The following is a 26,183-nucleotide window of genomic DNA, read 5'->3' on the forward strand; positions in this document are numbered from 1 at the left end:
TAAAATAGACGTTAATAATTCATTAAAACGCATTTTAACAAAAGGAGAAAAATGTAATAAAAACGATAAGGATGAGCTAATTTAAATGTTATAATATTAAATCGTCAAAAAAATCAATGATTTTATTGAAGTTAAATGAAAATTTACCTAAATTTCATTGAAGATCGACAAAAATGCATTAGACATAACCAAAAGTTCCCAAAAACGTAAAAAATGCAAAAAAATTATTGCAAAAAGTAGAAAAACAAAAGTATATCAGTAGAAATATTAGCTTTAATTTGATAAATAAAAATTATGTATATATTAATAAAAAACAAAATTTATTGAATCGACCAAATTGAAAATTTCCGTAGGGTAAATTATTGTAATCGTCCAAAATTGAAAATTTTAACATTTCTTCACGTTTTGAAGGTTTCTGAACATTTTGGCATACTTAAAAAAAAAATGGATGTGCGTGTGTGTATGTGTGGACACAATTTTTCGTCGACGATTTTGGGCGTATGGATGAACCGATTTGAATAATTAAACAAAATAATCGATTCCCATTGATAGAGAGATATTGTGATTAGTTTTTGGCAAAGGCAAGTTTTGTTTATTTACTTTTTTATACAAAAATATGTAAACGACGTCGTCCAATTCATAAACTCTCATATTTTATCTATAAACTACGAATAATAAACGAAGTTACAGTACTTATAATAATCTATTTGAAAACATTTAATATTCTTCGAATATTTCGTTACGGTACGGGAAGTTCCAGCAGTTTACCTCAAAGCACGATGCCATACACCACTAGTTAATTAATTTTTATATACGGTCGTTAAAAACAAAAATAAAAATGAAATAAAATACTGAAGAATTCATTAAAATTCAACAAGAACGCATTGAAAATCGATGAAAATTTAACCGAAATAAAAAAATATTATAAACATTTAATATTACTCGAACATTTCGTTAGGGTACGGGAAGTTCCAGCAATTTGCCTTAAGGCACGATGCCATACACCACTAGTTAGTTGATTTTTTTTATATAGACATTAAAAATAAAAATAGAAATGAATTAACTTACTGGAGATTCATGAAAATTTAACAAAAATGCATTAAAATTCGACAGAAATTCATCAGAAATAATAAAAAGTTATTATAAACATTTAATGTTCCTTGAATATTTCGTTACGGTACGGGAAGTTCCAGCAATTTTCCTCAAGGCACGATGCCATACATCACTAGTTAATTAATGAATTTGAGAATTGAGAAAACTGGAAAGAAAGCATCCTAAAATTTATGAAGCAATTCTGCATCATGCTTGTTTCTTGGTAGTAAAACTGTGAAAATGTTTACTTAGTTGCTGTGCGATCAGGCGTATTTTACATATAAACAAAGCAAGGAAGAATCTTATGATTACTGCATCATCAAAGATTCTATTAACAAAAAAATCTACCTTGCTTGTTTATATTTTAAAATACGCCTGATCGCACAGCAAATAGATAGATTTTCACATATTCACTAACAAGCAACAAGCAACAAGCATAAAATAGCGTTGCCATGACAACGCTATTTTATACATTAGATAATAATCAAGACAGTTTCAGACAAATTAAGAAAAAACCATAAAAAATGTATAAAATCGACAAAACTAGGAACAAAAGTCCAAAAATTCGAAGGATTGACGATAATTCGATAAAAATTGATGAACATTTAATAAATGAGTAAGTTTATGGACCAATGTTATGGCAAGGCTATGTTATGAAGAACTTTCCATACTAATATTGACAAAAACCGTGCGGTTTCTGTGCAGTCAGGCGTATTTCTCAGGTTGTCAGATAGAAAACCTTAACTAGAAACCGCACAAATGTCAAATAAACTATTTTAGATAACAGGGTCTTTCTGACTCAGCTTCATAACACACGAGTGACGTTGCAGTTTACGTGTAAAACGCCTGAAAGCACATGATTCGGTAGCATAGTGTATGGAAGTTGAAGCGTAACATGGCCTTGCCATAACATTAGTCTGTTGGGAGAGAATCGGTCCATAAATTTACTCATTTATGAAATGTTCATCAGTTTTTATCAGTTAATGCGATTGGATTTTTGCGCTTTTGTTTTTCAGTTTTTTATGTATTTTCCTCCTTAATTTTTTTCACCAGTTCTTGCACCACATTAACAAATATCATAAAATTCTGCATATTATACAAACATAAGTAGTCACTAACTATTTTGATCCTCTTTCATATAAAATCTCAACAAGTCTCTCGAACACAAAAACAAACCAACATCAGCATTATTTTTTTTACCATTAATTGACTTAATTAAACAAATTCTTTCATATTACCTATTGAATACATATTAAATATGCATCGTAATAATTAGTCCATCATCAATTATGATTATGATCATCACTTACACAATAAAAATCGACTCTTGGTTCTGCAGCATGAAATCGGTAAATGCATTTATCGGTGCAATTGCCTGCAGTGACATTGTGCAGGTCTGATGACGAACCAGATTTGGCCCGAAAACAACTGCCAAGTTGGAGGAGGTCATCTTGTTCAGGTCGCACCTGTCCATCACCTGGGGAGGAAAGAATTCAGACTTGGTAAAAATAATTTACTAAAATTAGTCACTTTTGTGAATTAATTCTTAACTACTAGGCACAACTAGTGTGATATTTTCAAATAATCGAATTTTCAATTTTTCCATATTTCGATAGATTATACCTTTAAAAATAACATACCAAAATTTTAAATCGATATCTTAAATAGTTTTTGAGTTACATCCATTTAAAGAGTATATATATAGTATATAGTATAGCGATCATTTTGTCTTTAAACGCGTTTTTCTCAAAACAGCATTTTCCGAATTTGCTGCAGCGATTACTCAAAAACAAATAATCCGATCACTATCATTTTTTTTTACATGTTTTATATATAGTTTTCCGTAAAATAAACTATCGATTTTTTGATCGGATCAAAAATCGAATTTTGGCAGTCCAAAAACGACCAAAATTTTGGGTAAAATTCGACTTTTTTTAAAAAAATGCCATCATTTTGTCAATTTTTGATTTTTATTCTTTATCGTAGTTCATTTCACAGACAATATTATCTAGTTTACCGAGAATTTTTTTTTTTTAATTTCATCGACGTAGAAGGCCGGAACCACTGCAGCAGTGAAGGGCCTTTTTTTGGTCGCGCCGTAAATGATCGACGATAACATAAAAAACATTTAATTTTTTCTTCAAAAATGTTACTATGTATTCTTAAAACATGTATAAATATATTCCTAAAATTTTGAAATGATTGATAAAGTAGTTTTTTTAATATAAATTCCCAAATATCACCTTTTTTTTAAGCGGTTACACTAGTTGTGCCCCTTAAGACTCGGATGCCGACGCTCCGGCGGCAAAATCCATATAAATCTCGGAATTCGCGAGTGGAAAGGGTTGAATTAGTTTGTTTATGTAAATAGCATGGCATATGGATAGAATAACAAAAGAATAATGTATTTTGTGTTTGGGTAGATCATTTTATTGTGAGACAAATCAAGGCATATAGAGATGAATATTGTAGAGATGAATAATTAGAGACAATAAACGAGTGATTAAAGATGAGGTGTGTTAACAGATACGAACGATGTTAACAAGTTTAGAAATTTTTCCAATTTTACCAAGGCCTTTGGGTGTGATATATCCAAATTTCAAGGCTCTGAATTTAAATGCCTTTTAAATTTGGCAACACAAATTTTCTAAACTCATATTTGTCGTTTACTCAAACCTAATACTCTAGATTCAGATATAAGTGAATATTTACTAAATTATGTCAATTTTGTGAATTTAATTAGGCTAATATTTTTTAAATTTAGCCAAGGATTTGGGTATATTATATCCAAAATTTCAGGCTCTAAGTCTTTTAGATTCAACAACACGAATTTTCAAACCGAGACATGTACCTACGACTCTAGTTTTAGATATAAGTAAATACTTAAAAAAAAAAATTAGTAACTTTAGTAAATTGAATTAATTTAGTATTTTTAAAATAAAACCAACATATTCAAAATCCAAGGCTCTAAGCCTTTTAGATTTAGCGACGCGAATTTTTAAACCAGGACTTGTCGATTACTAGTACTTTATACTCTAGTTATAGATATAAGTAAATATTTACATAAATTTGTCATTTTGGTTAATTAAATTAGTTTAGTATTTTTACACTTTAACTAAATCCTTTGGGTATAACATACGCAAATTACAAGGCTTTAAGCCTTTTAGATTCGTCAACACAAATTTTTAAACTCAGACTTGTCGTTTACTAACTAGTAGCTTATACTCTAGTTTTAGATATTAGTGAATATTTACTAAACTTTGTCATTTAAGTAAATTAAATTAGTTCAGTATTTTTAAAATTTAACTAAGGCCTTTATCTATAATATGTCCAAATTTAAAGGCTCTAAGACTTTTAGATTTGGCAACACGAATTTTTGAACACAGACTTGTCGTTTACTAGTACCTTACACTCTATTTTCTTATACTAGTAAATATTTATAAAATTTGTACATTTTAGTAAATCAAATTACTTTAGTATTTTTAAAATTTAACCAAGGCCTTCGCGTATAACATAACCAAATTCCAGAGCTCGAAGCCTTTTAAATTTGGCAACACGAATTTTTAAACTCAGGTTCGTCGTTAACTAGTACTTTATAAATTAGTTTTAGATGTTAGTAAATATTTAGAAAAATTGGTCATTTCAGTAAATTTAGTATTTTGTATTTTTTAGACTTGACAACACGTTTTTTAACTTCCCAAAGAAGAAGTTTGTTTTCATCAAAAAATCCGATTTGCTAATTTTATGTTTTCTAGACGTTTCAAGTCATTCTGAATCGGATGAGACCAAATTTGGAAAAAGTATATGCGTGTGTGTGTGTGTAAACAGATTTTTGCTTTAAATCGACGTTTTATCAAAAACGCCTAAACCTATTTCAAAAATTTAAAAGCGGTTCGATTTATCTCGATGAGGACTATCGTTTGTCAGTTTTGTGCAATGATAGGCCAAGTAGTTTCTTTGTAATTACTAAAAAAGTACTAGATTTTTCGTCCACGTTTTCGCAAAAAATTCATAATCCGATTTTAAAAATTGTTGAAGTAAATTCTGAAAGAAATTAGTCGTAAATCGTCCTGATTAATATTTGGCAAAAATCAGCCACGCCGTTTCTTTGACACAATTTTGTTTCAAAAGATTGACATTTTGGAATATGTAATATATGCAATTAAATTATATAAAAACTAGTTGTGAGTGGTATTTTGTCTCAAGGCAAGTTACATGACATGTGTGAATAATCGACTTAGTCAATAATAAATCAATATATTAATTTTTGAATAATTTATAAGTATTATAAGGATAGCATTTGAATTTTCCAAAAAAACGAGTAGGAATTATTGGAATTACTAAAATATTCACTTCAATTGTAAGCTAGAACGTTTTACTTTTTTGCTACAAAGAAACGGATTGGCCGATCGTCGCGCTAAACTTAAAAACGATAGTTCTCATAGAGATACATCGAATGGCTTTCGAATTTTTGAAATCGATTAAACCGTTTTTGAGAAAACATCAATTAAAGGTGTAATTTCAACCTTTGCAAACTTTGATGAATTGTTAAAACTAAACGATTAGTCGTAGGGTCGTAATATTTAAGTGTAATGTATAAGACTATGATATCTATCTTCAAAAAAAAAAATCATAAAAATCGACGGTTAATTAATTACAAGAAAACGGCCCGGCCGATCTCTACCAAAAACTAATCAGGTCGATTCCCAACCAATATCTTTCGAACGGTTTTTGAATTTTCAAAATCGATTCAGAATTGCGGGCTAAAACGTAGACGAAAAAATTTTCACTTTTTTGCTAATTACAAAGAAACGGATTGGCCGATCATCGCAATAAACTGACAAACGATGGTCCTGTCGTTTTTGAGAAATCGTCGACAAAATGTCGAAAATCGGCTCACACACACGCACGCATATGCACAAACACACACAGGCACTTATACTTTACTTTTTCCATATTCGGTCTCATTCGATTCAGAATGGCTTGAAGCTTCAAGAAAGCATAAAAATAACAAATCGGATTTTTTTATGAAAACAAACTTCTCCTTCGGGAAGTTAATCAATGTAAATAATAACCAAAGCGTTATTGATGCTTTAAAAATTTGGGTTTCTGAATATTTTTATTTCAAATAAACTTCCCGTAGGGTAAGTTATTGTTACCGTCCAAATATCGAAAATGAAATTTTTTGCATATCTTTACGTTTCAGTATTTTCTGAACATTTGATGTATGTGTGTATGTATATGTGCATGTCCGGATACAAATTTTATTTTACAGATTTTGAGATTCAACTGTTTATATAAAAAAATAGTAACACATGGTTGAGGCACGAGCCTTAAAAACTTCAATTTGTAGTAACATGCACACATTTTTATCATACATCCATTTTTTCTAATGTATGCCAAAATATTCAGAAACCTTGGAAACGTAAAAATATATAATAATTTTCATTTTCTATTTTTTTTGCGATTACTACAGCTTACCCTGCGGGAAGTTAATAAAGATCGACATAATAAACAAACATACAATTTTAAATTGTTGGTACCTAATAAAACAATCAATCTAATCAATTGAAAGATTGAGAAAAATCAAAATTAATTTCCCTTCGAGAAGGTAATACTTAAAATTTGTGCAAATAGTAATTTGTGTTATGAAAATTAAATATGTGTTTAAGAACTTACCTTCCATAAAAACTTAGCAATGAATCCCAACAGCTTCAAATTTTCCATCGGCAGTTTTTCTAATATGAGAACTTTCACCCTTTTCGGTCTTTCGTCTTTAGGCCAACCTGGAAAATAAAATATAAGGTACTATTCTACAGATTCTACCTTTACAATCTTACATGAATCTAATAAGAATCGAACAAAACTTAACAAGATTTTTAAATTATAATATTCATATAAGAATTTGAAAAAGAAACTGACAAGAAGCTGACGAAAATCGAAGCTAAAATTCTAATAAAATTCACGTAGATTCCTAACAGGAAGGTTCTAGCTTATTAACTTATCCTATTGAATCTTATTATTCTAACGAATCGAAGAATTTGGCAAAAATAATAAGGAGCCAGTCAGGATATACTATGATCCTGGAAAAAATTCAATGAGATTCCGATAAGAACTTAATAGGTATCTTATGAAACATAAATTATATTACAATATTATACGAACCTAATTATATGTTTCTAATCTTATTACATTCTTACCAAAACACTATTAGGTAAAATTGTAATAAAATTGCGTTCTGATTAGATCATAACATGCCTATAATGTTCTTATTAGATTATTTCCAGAAACATATATTCTGATGAATCATTAATTATTAAATTTGAACAAGATGATTTTTTGTAAGATTTGTATGAACCTCTTAACAGATTACTATTAAATCCCGGTAACAGTATAACAAGATTCTGGTAAGAATTGTAATAAGTTTGAATTTTATAAGATTCTTACCGGAATCTTTTTATCGATGCTAGTAACATATTAGATTCTGTCTGAATTCTTATTAGATTATAACTAAAATCATACAAAACTAGTGGTGTATGGCATCGTGCTTTAAGGCAAATTGCTAGAACTTTCCGTGCCGTAACGAAATATGTTCCAGAAATATTAAATGTTGTCTAATAATTATAAGAATTATATAAAATGAATTGCAAATATAGCATACAAAACCCACACATACACACACACACATAAACCCACATATACACATACACATACATAAATTTTTTCTGAGGTATGCCAGTAAAATGTTCAAAAACCTTCAAGACGTCGAGAAATACAAACAATTTTATTTTCGATTTTCGACCCATTTAAATAACTACCCTACGGGAAATTAATAATAAAAATTTAATTCTGAGTTCTAGAACCCTACTAAATTGTTTCTAGGTTCTAACTCGATTTCAACTGACTTCCAAATTCATTCCGACCTTATTGTAAGTTAATATTTTAGTTGTAACGTATTTCTAAAAGTTGTTAGTAACATATTTCTAAAATTTTGCTCAAATCATGCTAAAATATTAGTAAAGAAAGATTCACTGCTAGTAATTATGTAAACTCTTTAAAATTTAGAATAATGGGCTGCAATTGTAGAAAATACGAGCATAAGTGTCTGTGCACTATAATTAATACAAAAACAGATAGTTTTTCAAATGTGGTTGAAAGAATTCAATTGGAAATTGCAATGTTTAAAATTAATTGAAAGCAAAAACTTTATTATCAAAATAGACAGTAAAAAAATTAATGCACATATCTGGTAGTTATTGCAATTTGCCTTAAGGCAAAATGCTACTTACAACTGTTGTAATAATTTAATAAAAATCTATTGATTAATCAAGAACTTAATTATCATTAAATAATTATACTTACATAAAAATTGTATAATCTCATCGTACAAGTCGAAAGTCAATAGGGGTTCTTCCAGTTCTCGAAGGAATGTTTTAAGCATAACGGCGGCAACATGAGGGTCACCACCAAAACTTATCGTCTCGCCTTTGTTCACCTGATCTTGCAATTCCCTTATCGTCGTTACATTGGCGGAACGTCTGAACAAACCCTCTGTTTCTAAGGCTATAAATTTAATAAATATAAAATAATTATAATCATAAATAAATATAATATAATAATAACTAGTTGGTTTGGTATTTAGCCTTGAGGCAAGTTACATGAATTTCCTTCCCGATATGTGTAATTAATCGACTTAATCAATAAAATATAATTTAATTTATGAGTGATTAGAAGTATTCCGAGTGGATTTATTACACATGATTGAAAACGAACGAACATTTAACACTCGGAGTATTTTCTAAAAGCAAATTTTCAAAAATTACCAGTTTTTATAATTGAACCAGTTTCCATAGGACTTTAATGGTTTACTATATTCATTAAAACCAAGTACTCTATCGTTATACCAAGTAAATCGTCTAATTTTAATTTTAACAAACGTCAAAAAAAAACTACTCATTTTCTTAATTTTTGATTAATTAATCGGCTTAATTTTTTTTTTCAACAGTTAATTACAAGAAAACGGCTCGGTAGATTTTCACCTAAAACTAATCAGTATCATTCCCAACTAATACCTTTCGAACAGTTTTTGATTTTTTAAAATCGATTCGGTAGTTTGAGCTTAAATGTGGACGAAAAGTTTAATACTTTTTTTCAAATTACAAAAAAACGGCTCGGCAGATCGTCTCACAAAACTGACAAATTATAGTTGAGATATAATCAAATTAGACTCGTTGAGATATATCAAATGTCTTTTAAATTTATGAAATCGGTTCAGGCGTTTTTGAGAAAACGTCGATCAAAGGTTTAATTTTGTCAAATGTCAAAGAAACGATACTAATTTTTGCAAACTTTGACGATTTTTCAAAATTAAACGACTTGTAGGGCCGTAATATTTTAGTAGGATCTACAAGACTATGGTATCTACCGTCAAATAAAAAATCATAAAAATCGTGGAATTTTTTTTAAAAAAAAACTTGATTACAAGAAAACGGCCCAGCTGATCTTTACCAAAAATTAATCAGCACGATTCCCAATCAATATCTATCGAACAGTTTTTGAATTTTCAAAATCGATTCAGAATTGCGGGCTAAAACGTGGACGAAAAAAATTTCACTTTTCTGCGATTTACAAAGAAACGGCTCGTCAGATCGTCGCACAAGACTGAGAAACGCTAGTCCGCATCGAGATACATCGAATGGCTTGTAAATTTTTGAAATCGATCCAGCCGTTTTTGAGAAAACGTCAATTTACGGCAAAAAATCTGTTCAAACACACACACATATATACACACACACGCACACACACACACATACTTTTTCCAAATTTGGTCTCATTCGATTCAGAATGGCTTGAAACGTTGAGAAAACATAAAATTAGCGAATCGGATTTTTTGATGAAAACATAAACTTCTCCTTCGGGAAGTGAATAATGTAATAATATAAATAACATAGGATTACATTATTAAATTACATTACTACGTAATTAACTGTATATAGCCGATTGGCGTCTAATAAATAAACTAGTGGGGTGGGTGGCATCGTGCCTTAAGGCAAATTGCTGGAACTTCCCGTACCGTAACGAAATGTTCGAGGAATACTGAATGTTTTCAAATAGATTATTATAAATACAATAACATTGTCTAATATTTATAAGAATTATATAAACTGAATTGCAGAGTTGAAATTATTTATAAAGTATATTAGAACTAATAGTCAGAATTAAAAATAAAATCTGAAATATTTTCGATATACAAAAAACTAAAAAAAAAAAAAAAAGTTGGAACAAAATTTTTTTTCCAAAATCAATTATTTTGTTAAGACAAGCAGAAAGTTCTTTGAATCATTTAAATTGGACGCTTAGTTCTCTCAAAAACTGCCATTTTTTACATATTTAGCTCCGTATCTTCAAAATGGCTGGGCCTGCCTTTGCCAAAAACTAATAAACACTTCTCCCAATCATTACTAATTGAATGTTTTTTAGATGATTCAAATCGGATACTCCGTTCTCTCAAAAATTCGATTTCTATTTTCTGCACTCTTTGCTCCGTATCTCCGAAACGGCTGGACCTGCCTTTGCCAAAAACTAATCAGCTCTTTTCCCTATAAATAGGAATCGAATGTTTTTTGAACCATTCAAATCGGTTGATCCGTGCGCCCTAAAACGTGACTGGAAATTTGTATCCATACATACACACACACACACACATACACACACATACACACACACACACACATCCATTTTTTCTGAGGTATGCCAAAACGTTCAGAAACCTTCAAAACGTCGAGAAATGTAAAAATTTTCAATTCCAATTTTCGGCCCATTACAATAACTTACCCTATGGGAAGTTAATAAATAAATACATATATAATTATTATAGCTACTAGTAAACGATAAGTTTGTGGTTTTATTTATGATCAAAACAAGCAAAAACAAAGTTATTCTCAAAATTTTGATTCACTTGTCGCTTAGTTATAAAACAAATGAAATTTTACCCATGATTCTTCATAGAAACTTTGGTCGGATTGCGGACTGTCTTAAAATTAATATTAAAAGCTAAAACTTTCAAAAAATGTTTTTTTATCAATTTGGAATCATTTGAGTCCTTAGGAGCAAGGAAATTCAAAAATGTCCATAATAAGGACCACCTTAATACACACATGTAAAATATTTAATTATACTTTACCATCAGGTTGTTCCAGAAACTCTATACACTGCCTAACAATCGGCGGAATATCATCTTCGATATCGGGATGATTTTCTTTAATATACTGCAAAGAAACACCAAATTGTTGCGTCGGCAAATGATGACTAACCGCCGATACATTTGCATTGACGCGATCCACTTGAGTATTCGTCACCGTCGTTGCTTTTGGATTTTTTGACAACAATTGGGCATCGAAACTGAGGAAAAAAAAAATACCCAAATTAACCATAAGATAGTAGATATATTATTTTATATCATCGATCTTTTTCCCCTTACTCTAAGATGGTCTGAGGCAGGCTCATCTGTTCCAAGTGCAGCAGGTCGCTGAGTTCGTAAAGGTAATTGACATACATGACTTTCCGGCCGAACTTTTTGCTGATGGCGGGCTTGAAGATTTGCCAAACGATTCGGATAAAGTTGGTCGGGTGCACTAGATATAGGGCCTTCAGGTTCTTCTTGAATTTCCTGTCGAAGGCTTTGTAGGCCTGCCAGAGCCACGTCAAAGGTGGTTTGTTTCTGCTGGTGAGCCTTGGTGGAAGTAGACTAGGGTGTAGTCCTCGTTGACGAAGGCGTCGAGGGTGTGGGTTATGTAACTGGAAAGAAGGAAGAAATGTGTTATGAAGAATTGCATTTTTCCGGCGATCCGGAAAATTAAAACTAGTGGTGAATGGCATCGTGCCTTAAACCAAATTGCTGGAACTTCCCGCACCGTAATTAAATATTCGAGGAATATTAAATGTTTTCAAACAAATTATTTTTTTAAATACTGTAAGTTAATATAATTCATAATGGGCTGTAATTTATATATGTTTACAGAAAATTAAATACACAAAACTTAATCAATCGAATTTAAAATGAAGGACATCGTCTAATATTTATAAGAATTATATAAACTGAATTGCAAAGTTAAAATTAATTATTTTGAGTATATTAGTGAGGTTTAGAACTTCAGCTAGAAAAACAATTAAAATTTGATTTATTTTCGATATTCAAAAAAAAATTTCTTTCGATGCATTTATTGTAGATAACTTTATGCTCTACAATATTGTCTCAAGTAATTTTGCGATAAAACTGACCATTTAGCTAAAAATCGCAAAGGGTCTTTTTTTTAGCTCGCGTCTGATCGATTACTTTTGAGATTTCTTTTATAATTGTATCTTAAATAATTTTGCCAAGTTACAGCCCATTATGAATTATAGTATCTTTCACCATGATTTTAGGTTTAAATTGACCGGGCTATTATTGTAATGAACATACATATATAAGCACAAAATGGGTTTTCTAAAGATTTTTGTTTCTTTCCTTTTCCAACGGAACCGGAACAAACATTAGAAACGGTTTTTGAACCAGTTTTTATCTTTTAGCGTTCCGGTTAAAAAAATATTAGCACAACACCACTGGTTGTAGGGCTAAAATGACATTGGTGTTTTAATGATATTTATTTATTAACTTCCCGTAGGGTAAGTTATAGTAATCGCAAAAAAATCGAAAATGAAAATTTTTATATATCTTTACGTTTCAGAGGTTTCTGAACATTTTGGCGTACCTCAGAACAAATGGTTGAATGTGTGTGTGTGTATTTGTGCGGATATAAATTTTGATCGACCACTTTAGTATCAACCCGGATCAACTGTTTTGAATGGTTCAAAGAACATTCGATTCCTATTGATAGAGAGATGTGCTGATTAGTTTTTGTCAAAGGTGGTTCCACCCGTTTGGGAGATTCTGAACAAAAAGTGTTAAAAACTGCAGTTTTTAAGGAAACAGAGCATCCAATTCGAATGATTCAAGAAACATTTTGCTTACGTTGACAGCGAAGAAACAATTGTGTTTTTGGAAAAATAATAGTTTTTGTATTTGATTTCGAAATTTCTATTTTAATTCCCAAAAAATGTTTTTTTTGTTTCAATATTGAAAATAATTTGGATTTCACTTCAATTCTAGCTAAAGTTTTAAAGCTCACTTATATACTTCAAATAAATATTTTTGATTTTGCAATTCAGTTTATATATTTCTTAAAAATATGAGATAAGGTCCTTCATTCTAACTCCGCTTGATTAGATTTTGTTTATTAACTTCCCGAAGAAGTTTGTTTTCATCAAAAAACCCGAATCGCTAATTTTATCTTTTCTCGACGTTTCAAGACGTTCTGAATCGAATGGGACCGTTAATTGGAAAAAGTGTGTGTGTTTGTGTGTGTGTGAACAGATTTTTTGCCGTAAATCGATGTTTTCTCAAAAACGGCTGGACCGATTTCGAAAATTAAAAGCCATTCAATGTATCTCGTTGATGACTATTGTTTGTCAGTTTTGTGCAACGATCAGCCAAGCCTTTTTTTGTAAATAGCAAAAAGTGTAAAATCTTCCGTCGACGTTTTAGCCAAAAATTCTGAATCGATTTTGTAATTCAAAACCCGTTCGAAAGATATTGGTTGAGAATGATACAAATTAGTTTTTGGTAAAGATCGGCCGAGCAGTTTCTTCGCAATTAACTATTAGTGAAAAAAAAAATGTCGATAAAACTTTATGTTGATAGATATCACGGCCCTGAAGAACATATTAAAATGTTACGGTTCTACGACAAATTATAATTTTAAAAATTCACCAAAGTTTGGAAAAATATCATAGTCAAAATTTGTGTCAAAAGTGGCTTTTGTATTGTGATAAGTCAAAATTTGAAATTCGTCAAATAAGAAGAAAATAAAAGGTCTCTACTGACAAGCAAAATAAATTATAGATGTATCAGAAGACATCAGAAGATAAAAAAGTAATTCTACTCACGAGCACATTTGAAAAAAGATATAAAAGCGACTCTACTGACGATCAATATGAATAAATTAAGACATGAAAAGATGAAAAAGAAACTGGAAAAGAAAGAAAATATAAAACTACAAATATAAATCTACTGTCGTTTTGAAAAATTAATTAATTATAGATATGAAGAGATGTAAAGAGACTCTACTGACGAGCAAAATAAATAATAAGTATGCAAATAAAAATTTAAAAAAATTTATATAAGAACGACTACTGGAGAGCATACTAAAATTTAAGACATAAAAAAATTAAAAAGGGACTTTACTGACGAGTAGGCCTGAAAAAAAATGTAAAATGGACTCTACTGATAAGCCAAATTATTTATAAATATGAGGAGATAAAAAGTAACTCTACTGACAATCATATTTCAAAAAAGATATAACTAGTGGTGTATGGCATTGTGCGTTAAAGCAAACTGCTGGAACTTCGAGTACCGTAACAAAATGTTCGAGGAATATTAAATGTTTTCAAATAGATTATTATTTAATATTTATTTATAAGAATTCTAATATTTATTTATAAGAATTATATAAACTGAATTGAAATTAAAATCAGAATTACTTTCGATATACAAAAAAAAAATTAAATTTTGACATTTTTTTTTCCAAAAGCAATTATTTTGCTAAAACAAGCAGTAAGTTTTTTGAATCATTCAAATCGGATGCTCTGTTCTCTCAAAACTCGATTTCTATTTCGACCTGCCTTTGCCCAAAACTAATCAGCACGTCTTCCTATTAATGGGAATCGAATGTTTTTTGAACCATTCAAATCGGTTGATCCGTGCGCCCGAAAACGTGGATGAAAAATTGTATCCATACAAACATATACGCACACATCCATTTTTTCTGAGATATGCCAAATGTTCAGAAACCTTCAAAACGTGAAGATATGCAAAAATTTTCATTTTCGATTTACGGCTCGTTATTATAACTTACTCTACGGGAAGTTAAAAAATGTTTATTATTATCACTTACTCTAAAAGAAGTTGTAAATTAAGAACTTCCTTAGCAGGCAGTCTGCAGGCGTAGACAACTATAGTTTTGCGTCCAGCCGTGTCATCACCAACGACTTCGATGACTCCATAATTTGCAATTTCCTCAAAACGTTTTGGTCTCTTCCGATATATTTGTTTCCTCCTCTTGATTATTTATATAAGGCAAGCTGTCGTCTGTTTCTGTAACCTGGGGTAATAGAAATATGATTTCTTAGTTAAAAGAATAATTGTAAGGAAACTAGTTCTCCAGATAAAATAATTATGTTGCATTGATAGTCACGAACACAATATCAACTTTTGAAACGTAACCTCCAAATGGCACAAATTTCATTAACATTAGTGAAGTTGAACTAATGTTAACGTTCTGAGGTTTGTGCCATTTGGAGGTTAGGTTTTAGAAGTTGATATTTTGTTCTTGACTACCTACTCATGCGATTATTCGACCAAAGAACATAACATAACTATTTTTTCAGTCGTCGTCTTTCATTTTGAAAGTTTAAAAATTACAAATATTTACCTGTGGTATCATTTCTTCGAAATTTTCTTCTATTGTTCCGTCGCTCATGGGACTTTCTAAGTAATCACGCTTCCACTATTTGTACTCAGAGGGGCAATGTAATCGATAATACCTAGAAAAATAGTTGCATTTAATTATTATTAATAATAATAAAATTAAACTAGTTATAAATGGCATTTTGCCTAAAGACAAGTTGCATAAACTCCCCATAATCAACTTAATCAATGATAATCAAGAAATTCATATTTTTCTTCCACGTACTTTTCTCTAAAAAGTGTGCAGTATACTAAATTCCATACAAATATTGTATTTCTTCAGACATCTCGCGTAGTAAGTACGATGAAATCTCGTTATGGAATGTAGTATAGTGCAGAACGAACTCGAGTACTATACCTGTTTCCATACAAAATTGAAATTTTCAAAGACATTCTGCATGGTGTGCGTGCGGAAATCTTTGTTCGGAAACTAGTATAGTTGCATTTGCGTTGTGTTAAAAATGTTCAGACACTTTATCGAATAAAAAGAATTAGGTGTAAGTGGCATTTTGCCTTAAGCCAACTTTCCGATATGTGTAAATAATTAATAAAAATTGAGATTTAGCGATTTAGATAGAAGTTACTAGAGGTTTCTGAAAATTTTGGCATACATTAGAAAAAATTGATATATGCGTGTGTGTGGGTGTGTGTATGTTTGAATACAATTTTTGGCGGTCTAAAATGATCATTAGACATATGCACTTCAAATTATCAGATATTTTATAAGGATTTTAAACATGAGAACTAATTTTGTTACATTTTTTTTTTGCGTTCCGTACCAAGATTTTTAAAGTTCACTTATACAGTTCAAATAAATTTCAAAATTTACAAATTTACAAATATACATATACATATAAATATACCTGTAATTCTAAATTTGAATTCTAAATTTTTATTTCAGTTTAAAATTGTATATATTTCATATGTGGTATTCTAATCGTAAGAAATATATCCTCAGATGAATTTATGCGGCACCTCTTGCTAAGATAAACTTTCTCAAGTGCTTTGAGCGATAAGATCGTCACTGTATAATATATGAACGAATGAATATATATAGTAATTTTAATTATCTATTTAAAAATGTTTAAAACAATGGTTATTAATCATTGATCAATATTTATTTATTACTGATTTTTTTCCTTCAAAGATTTAATTCTGGTACGGGAAGTTCCAGCAATTTGTCTTAAGACACGATGCCATGCACTAGTTTAAATCATTAAATAATATTGAGGGCTACGTGCATGATATACGCAGTAGAAAATTTTATCTGAATATCCAAAAATCAATTTTGCTTGATTAAGTCAATTATAACACCTAACGCAATTTGCCTTAAGGCTAGATGCCACTTTCAACTAGTTTATTTAAAGCCATCATATTGAAATACTAATGCTACAGAGGCTTATGTAAATAAAATCATTTACTTTTCCACTGCCCGTAGGATAATGTATAATTTATACACTTATATCAATTGCCATCTGTTGCATTTATCAGTATATATTAATATTAAAAAAATATTTTACTTTGAATAATTTTATTTAGCTAATTAAAGTCTACTGAAAAAATAAACTTGGTATGATTGTGTTTGAAATAAAATAACTCATATGTTCATAGATACTGCAAAAAGCTATTACATAATTAGTAAAATATCTTATTTTCTAATCATATATTAATTTTAAGTAATTTATTAAATAGTTTAACAATGTCCAGTATATTTATAGTATAAATTAACAAGAAAGCTTTGGCGGAAGACTCGCGTCTAGTGGACTTCTATATTTTTTGACTAATTAAATTAATTATTATTAATTATTATATTCACCTGCATCGACTCCTGTAGGATGTTGCAATTCAGTATCATCGAATTCTAAGTTTGGTTCATAGTCGTGGAAATCCGATAGGCTCGGATATGCATCCTCGGGGTCTCCATGAATGGCTAAAAAAAAAAATTAATTTTATTATTAAATCGCAAAGATACAATACATTATAATGATTACAATACAAGATAATAAGACTTTTAATCAACACCCTTGAATAATTAAGTTGTAATTGTGTATATTCAAATTTTGACTGAGCGCTATTCAGTTACTTTTCAAATTCTTTAAACAAAATAAAAATTACTTAAAGTTCTTTGAACTAAGGGTCTATTTAATCGACTAAAATTGTATTTCCCAACCTGTAATCACCAGTCAATTACCACTAGAATCCCATTGGGTTTTCATTAGATTCTAACTAATTAATAGATTCTCAGCCGAATATGACGAGAATCACATTAGATCTTAACTAAATTCTTATTAGGCTTATTGTTTCTTCCGTCGGAATTTCCAGAATCTTTACATGTTCTTATTATATTTTAACTAATTCTTACTTATAACATTTATTATAAACTGAAATTGTCAAGAATTATTTATACTTTATTTGTTCAGGATTTTTTTTTTGTAAAGTACTTGTACTAATTTAACCATGATTTAAAAACGTAAGTAAATTTATTATGACCTAAAAAAACTAAAAAAAATATTTTCGTCGTCCTGCTGCCAATAATTTTTATTTGTTTGGAAAAAAATTTAAAATAGTACAAAAGAGCACTATTGATAAATTAATAATAAGAAGGATTTGTCATTCTGTGCAATTCAAATATTATAATTAAAATTTATTTTTTTTTATCTAAATCGGCTATAATTTATATAATTCACTTTCCATGACCGTAACAAATTTTATACACCAATTGTAAAAGATAAAATTTTAATTTCATACACATAATAACAAATCGTAAATTCTCTTAAATCATAATAAATAATTCGCAATCTAAATTGATAATCGTTTGGCCATCAATTTGTAAATAAAACCAATAATTAATTAGGAAAATATCAATTCAAATACATAGCAAAAACAATCACGTTTAATAAACATCCGGCAAGAAATATTTTAGTATTAAAACTAATTTTAGATTTATCCATAAAAAAAAAATTATAATAAAAGTTCATTATTTATCTTAATATTGGCATATGTGAAACAGAAGCAGAATATTTTATCTTTCGATAAGAAAGAACTATTAAAAGTTATCGATAAGTGAATAAAGCATCTATAACACCTAGCCTTACTTTAAACCTATAACACCTAGCCTTACTTTACATCACCCACTATAATTTTGAATCATTTTGAAAAAAAATACATCCATATCTTGAATACTGTAATACAGTAATGTTCTGTTTAACACGAATTAAATTTAATACCTGTATCAATTTTTAACTAAAATAAAACCTAACATTCATTTTGTAAAAACTAAAAATACTATAAATGATTATACTTATAAGAAAGAAAAAAACCTAATTAAGTCACATCATGCAATCAATTCTGCGTTTCCAGTTTCTCTATATTTTTGTTAAAAAGAAAATAAAATTCAAATTAAGAATCATCCAACCCATTTCAGATTTTCAAATTTATGCCTTTTTGCTACAAAGATACTTGATTCAGTTTACATTTATCTTCAGTGTTAATAAGCGGATAAAGGGTCTGTAACACCTAGCCTTACTTTACATCACCCGCTATAACTTTAAATCAATTTGAAAACATTGGGTCACAATTAAACACATAGTGTTCAAAAACCTATTTAGTGAAAATTCTTAATGCTTCACAGTCATCATTAAAAGACTCGGTTCAGATTTTGTAAACTACGTGTACTTCTTTGACATGAACTTCGTATAAACCCAAAAGTTTTGCTCAACTAATTATTTCAACCAGCCATATTTAAAAACAACTTAACCTGAAAGAAGAGCACTAAACCAAAATAAAGTACCATTAAAGTAGGTATTATTTTACTATCCACTTTCATCGAGAACCAGAATTGAAAGCCACAAAGGTGTGGGAGTACATCTAAAACCTGTATTCATAAAAACTAAATCTTATGTCTATTCTTACCTTGAAATTGTCTGACAGGACTCGGTTTGCCTTGTAGTTTAGGATCCATATTCAACACTTAAATAAATAAAAACCAACAAAAAATAAAGTTATATTACTACTGTGCACCTTATCCCCATACCACCAGCCTGTGACATCTCCCAATCCAATGCGTTTGTGTTTTCTTTAATTTTTTCCTCGTATCGTAATTATTTATAAATTAGTCACATACCAAGAATTCACGAAAATAAACATATTAATTTCTCTTATCTCGAAACTCCGCCTTGGAGCAGCTTAACAGATAATCTTTCAACAAACGTCAGATTGCGGATTGATGTGTAATATTTTTTAGATGGTAAAGGGTAAAGGATAGTTTGTTTATTTGTTTAAAATCGTTTTGTGACTGTGTGATTTATAATAGACATTTTTTATATTAATGTATGTTAATGTTAAAATATTATTGTCGCAATGACAACACTAGCAGCCGAGCTGTCATTTGTAATGCAAGCCACTTCACTGCGTTGAGATGAGATAAAGGTGGTGACACACAGTGGGTTTTTGGAAGTGAAAGACATTTTGTTTATTTAAAATCAAATATATAACTTTAATTTGTAAATCTTTTACAATAGCCTTTTTTATTGATTGGGGTATAGAAAATAAATATTATACAAAAAAAACCTAACTTGTTTATTATTAATATATGGTAATTATAAATAAAAGCATACATCAAATGGTTCTTATTGTTACAGTTTGTGTACTACGAATAGTTCAAATTGCTTATATAAATTTGTTATATAACTGAAAATTGTAACTAGTGGTGTATGGCATCGAGCCTTAAGGCACATTACTGAAACTTTTCGTACCGTAAATACAATTAATGTTAATAAAATATTTTAATTTTACATTAATTATAATATTTATTAACTTTCCTTAGGGTAAGTTATAGTAATCGCATAAAAATCAAAAATAAAAATTTCTGCATATATTTACGTTTCACATTAAAAAAAATGAATGTAAGTGCGGATAACATTTTTCTTAGACGATTTCGGGCGCACAAAACAACCGAATTAAATGATTTAAAAAACATTCGATTCCTACTGATAAAAAAGACGTGCTGAGTAGTTTTTGGCAAAGGCAGGTCCAGCAGTTACGGAGATAAAGAGCAAAGAGTGCTCTTTCTTCTCTCAAAAATCGAGTTTTTGAGAGAACGGAGCATCCGATTTGAATGATCTAAAAAACATTCAATTTTTAATGATTAGTAGAAAAGGTGATTAGTTTTTGGCAAAGGCAGGTCCAGCCATTTCGAAGGTACAGAGCTAAATGTGCAAAAAATGGCAGTTTTCGAATGAACTAAGCGTCAGATTGGAATGATATAAAAAACTTTCTGCTCGTATTTACAAAACAGTTGCTTTTCAGGATAAAAAATGATTACATCTTTTTTTATATTCCATAAAATATTTTTGTAATTTTGGATTAAAAATTCAAAAAATTACCCAGGCTAAGCACAGTCTAAGCGCCACTCTGGTACAAATGTTTACCCAAGTGCGTTTAGACTGTTTATGCACTGGAGCACTTTTTCAATTTTGTGAAAACACAACTATTGAAAAATGGGAAAATACCGCCAAGCTAAGCACAGTATAAGTGAAAATGTCGCACAGAATTATTTGCAATTGCGTTTAGCCTGTGACTATACCGGAGCACTTTTTCAATTTTGTGTAAATTAGAGAGGCTTTTTTTTTGAAATTGAATTCGAAATAAAATGACGATTGTTAATGTTCGGGATATGAATTGATTTATGATTTACATTTGAATTGCTCAGATATAACAAGATAAGATAGCAAAAATAATGAAAGTTACTGAAAGTATTTGTAATAATATATTTGAAAACGTTTAAAATTTCTCGAATATTTCATTACGGTACGGGAAGTTCCAGCAATTTGCCTTGAGGCACGATACCATACAACACTAGTTAATATTAAAATTTAACATTAGATTCACGTTACAATATCCACCATTTTGAATTTGGTTCGAAACAAAGCTAACCTCACCTTACCCACCACTGTGTGTCACTCCTCTATCCTCGTTCTAAACTTCAAGTCTATTTTTGTGGTTAGGATTCACATTTGACACTTCAATTTCACTCACTCACTCACAATCTGTATTATTATTAAAAAATGGTAGCGTGGAGTTGTTTGTCCCGTTTGGGCACAACTGGTGCCCGTCAAATCACCAAAATAGGCAACAAACCAACCACAGGAATCAACCGTAAATATAAACTTTACTTTACCTCAATTCATCCAATTATTATGTAATATATATATTATTATTATTGTAACTTTGTCAGTGGTGCTGTGCAGGAATTCCGGTGACCATGGACACAAGACGATGACAATCACTGCTTCCAGGTGGCAATGGCACAAGTTCAAGGATCTATTGCATTACTATACACTTCTCGGGCTGATTCCAGTGTTGTCACTTGTCTTTTGCGTTAATGTGTTTGTGGGGCCTGCAACGCTTACTGAAATACCTGAGGGATATGAACCTAAACATTGGGAATATCACAGGGTAATGATAAAAGAAATAAATTGTTATTGCAGGATCGAAGACATTTTTTTACGTGGTTTATGGGATTTGAAATTTTACCTAACCTTACTTGACCATTCGTTGCTGTGGTAAATGTAAATATAAATCTAGTAATCTATAAATATATAGTGAATGTATAAGTAATATGTAAGTACATCTAGCTATCAAGATGAAAAATAGTGCTCAAGTCAGTCGTGTTTGATTGCTGAGCTGTATTAGATGCATCACCGACTAAAATATCCCATTCAGCATCCCAATATATAAAATTATAATCGTATAAACAGTAATTATAGTGTAAATTTAATGTTCAGAAAATTTTTCATTTATTGCCTGATTATAAAAATGTGTTTATTTGCTATTTTTCTAAAATATTCCATGGGATAATGTCTCATTTTTAACTAGTTGGTTTGGTATTTAGCCTTGAGGCAAGTTACATGAACTTCCCGATATGTGTAAATAATCGACTTAATCAAAAAAATGTGTAAATAATATACTTCATTAATCCTACTTTAAAAAAAACGATAATAATTTTAGCAAAGTTTGACGAATTTTTAAGATTAAACTACTTGTCGTAAGGCCGCAATATTACAGTAAGTTCTATAAGACCATGATGTATATCGCCAAAAAAATTTCCATGAAAATCGGCTTAAATTTTTTATCAACAGGTAATTACAAGAAAACGGCTCGGTAGATTTTCACCTAAAATTAATCAGTACCATTCCCAACTAATATCTTTCGAACAGTTTTTGATTTTTTAAAATCGGTTCGGTAGGATGAGCTTAAATGTGGACGAAAAGTTCAACACTTTTTTTCAAATTACAAAGAAACGGCTTGTCAGATCGTTGCACAAAACTGACAAACGATAGTCCTCACCAAAATACATCAAATGGCTTTTAAATTTCTAAAATCGGTTCAGGCGTTTTTGAGAAAACGTCGATCAAAAGTCTAATTTTGACAAATGCCAAAAAGACCATACTGATTTTTACAAACTTTGACGAATTTTTAAAGCTGAACCAGTTGTCGTAGGGCCGTAATATTTTAGTATGATCTAGAAGACTATGGTATCTACCGTCAAAAAAATAATCATAAAAATCGTCGAAATTTTTTTTTTTTAAACTTTATTACAAGAAAACGGCCCGGCCGATCTCTACCAAAAACTAATCAGCACGATTCCCAACCAATATCTTTCGAACGGTTTTTGAATTTTCAAAATCGATTCAGAATTGCGGGCTAAAACGTAGACGAAAAAATTTTCACTTTTCTGCCATTTATAAAGAAACGACTTGGCCGATCGTCGCACAAAACTGACAAACAATAGTTCTCGTCGAGATACGTCGAATGGCTTTTCAATCTTTGAAATCGACCCAGCCGTTTTCGAGAAAACGTCGATTCACGGCAAAAAATCTGTTCACATACACACACACACACACACACACATACACACACATACTTTTTCCAAATTTGGTCTCATTCGATTCAGAATGGCTTGAAACGTCGAGAAAACATAAAATTAGCGAATCGGACTTTTTGATGAAAACATAAACTTCTCCTTCGGAAAGTTAATAAATACATCTAGCTAACAAGATGGAAAATATAGCATTCGTATCTTTCGGAATTGATTGTTGAGCTGTATTAGATGCATCATCGAGTGAAATATCACATTCAGCATCCTGATATTTATATATCGGAATGCTGATGCTAACTGTGAAATTTTATCATTATAATTATTATTATAAAATAATAATCATAAGTGGTAACTATAGTGTAAATATGTACAGAAATTTTCACAGTTACTGCCTAAATTTAGAAATATGTTCATATGATATTTTTCTAAAAAATTCCATGGGATAATGTCTCATTTTTAATTAAAATATATTTTGCAAAATAAAAATTTTAAGAGCACTTTTTTACAAAGATTATTTAACAGGAGGTTCCAGTAATTATGCTTAAGGCATGATGCCATACACCACTAGTTTTGTGCTGTTTTATGAAATTTTGTCTAATTTTTTACCATGTAAATTGAGTCACAATCCAAACAATCATTTTTCCACGTCTTTTCTGAAACGTTTAATTTTAAAAGAAGTTTTTATTTTTGTAAAAGTAGTGTTAGTAATTGTACTGAATTTGTTAACTAGTCGGAGTCCTGGTTTACAAAATATTTTTTTTAAGAAAATAAAGAATATATAGAACTTCTGTAACACAATATTAACTGTCCTGTTAAAAAAGGTCTAAATTTAATTTGACTATTTAAGTTACTTTTATTCTAATGATTAATTAATATTCATACAAATCAATTCGTACATAGTGTATTTAATTGTAATACTAAATGCCTATTTAGGACTTAAAATAATTATAATTAAGTATACTTTTATTATTTCAGCATCCCATTTCGAGATTCCTAGCTCGATACGTGTACGGACCCCATCAGCAGGATTACGAAAAATTCTTGCATGTCTTGTATGAGGAAAACGAGAAGAAACAACTAAGGTAACGAACGAAAATTATATATATATATATATATATATATATATATATATATATATCATGAAAAACAAAATTAAACTTACTCACAGAGTCCTTGATGGCAGTCGTTGTATGTGAGCTTTCCTTTGAGGAACAATTACTGATGGTTTTTCAGGAGAAATTGATATCCATAGATACTTCTTAGGAACACACTTTTGCCACTACCACTGTCACGATAGATTAAAAAAATATGACTTTCGTTATTCGAATATTTCAATTGAACAGTCACTGTCTTCATGTTCTTCAATGCAAATCGTAAATCATCACTAGAGTCTTCTCATTCTATTCCTTTACTTCAGGGTCCTCCTTTATAGATAAAAGTATAAATAGATCGCAAACACTGTTACTTCAATTTTAATTGTTTCCACACTCCATAGAGGCGCCACTGACTGTAGCACGTAAATTTACCCTTAGGTTTAATTCTAGATAATATTTATATAAAGACTAGCAAACCCGACGAACTCCGTTTCGCCACCAGATGGTTTCGTGAGAAAGAAGAAATTTTTTGTTTGTTTTATATTTGAAAAGGAAAAATTAGATTTTATTATACAACAGTAACGAATTTATTTTGATTACAAAAATGAAGTGTTTTTTAGTTGAACTTCTCTAAGTAAATAAAAGTGAATCCGCAAATTATCCGTTTCATTCAAGTGTTCTTTGGTAAACCACATTTTTTGTTTTTTGGGCTGACTTTAACACAAACTAAGCGGATGGTTTTCCAACTCGTGAATAGGCAACGTATAACTGTCCATGTAAAAATCAATGATTTTCTAAATAATCTATTTGAAATTTATCCCGCAAACACTAAGCGATTGGCCTTGCGACTTGTTATTGCGAACGCAAGGTGAACTGGAAATTGCAATCGTTTGAAGTCAAACGGAAGACCAGTCGGAATCATTGGTATGTCACAAAATTGCCAGCAATTTTTAATTGAATGGTGAAATTCAGTGCGTGTACATCATTATTCTTTGCGGCAAGAATTGCTCGTTGACTTAACCAAGCATAATTCTGATAATTCTCACTAACGTCATTACTCGAATTTTTAATTACGGTGCGTGAAGTTCCAGCAATTTGCATTGAGGCACGATGCCATGCACCACTAATTTTCTTAGCTATAAACCTAGCGGAGCCCGAGACCTTTCCAACGAATGCAAAATTGTCGAAATCGATTCGTGCGTTCTGGAGTTATATCGTCAGGAAGGAAATCCCGACTTATTTTTATATATATGTAGATAATATAGAAAAGATGAATCTGATGAATGAACAAAATTGTCAAAACAATATTGTCCAGTTTATATAAGTTTTTTATTTATTTTTTCAGGGCTCTGACCGAAAAGATCGAAGATAAAATGGCCGAAAGACAAGACTACTACAGTTTTTACTACCGCCCCGTCACCGCCAAACATTTGCGCATATCTAAAGAGTATGCTGACAAAGTCAAGGAATTGGAAGATGAATATTAATTATAATATAGTAACAATCGAAAACTGTATATAAATGTAGGAAATACATATTTAGAATTAATAAAATA

General features: G+C 30.1%; 2 protein-coding genes across 2 annotated transcripts; one reads left to right on the forward strand and one right to left on the reverse strand.

Annotated features, from left to right (window-relative positions):
* Nucleotides 1–1,904: 1,904 nt before the first annotated feature.
* Nucleotides 1,905–19,948, reverse strand: LOC113378609 (rho GTPase-activating protein 1-like). Its single transcript, XM_026619154.1, is given in 10 exon segments — nt 1,905–2,569; nt 6,772–6,878; nt 8,455–8,655; nt 11,276–11,493; nt 11,573–11,822; nt 11,825–11,889; nt 15,084–15,247; nt 15,689–15,732; nt 17,472–17,585; nt 19,568–19,948. Coding segments are annotated over 10 exon segments (1,383 nt in total). The 5' UTR covers nt 19,617–19,948; the 3' UTR covers nt 1,905–2,398.
* Nucleotides 19,949–21,652: 1,704 nt separating this feature from the next.
* Nucleotides 21,653–26,183, forward strand: LOC113377827 (NADH dehydrogenase [ubiquinone] 1 beta subcomplex subunit 5, mitochondrial-like). The gene is made up of 4 exons (XM_026618254.1): nt 21,653–21,811; nt 21,891–22,111; nt 24,510–24,616; nt 25,974–26,183. The coding sequence occupies exons 1-4, from the start codon at nt 21,721–21,723 to the stop codon at nt 26,113–26,115; spliced, it is 561 nt and encodes a 186-aa protein (XP_026474039.1). The 5' UTR covers nt 21,653–21,720; the 3' UTR covers nt 26,116–26,183.

The sequence above is a fragment of the Ctenocephalides felis genome, unplaced genomic scaffold, assembly GCF_003426905.1.
Source record: "Ctenocephalides felis isolate EL2017-DRISC unplaced genomic scaffold, ASM342690v1 CF-g0.4_SCAFFOLD_01886, whole genome shotgun sequence".
NCBI lineage: Eukaryota > Metazoa > Arthropoda > Insecta > Siphonaptera > Pulicidae > Ctenocephalides > Ctenocephalides felis.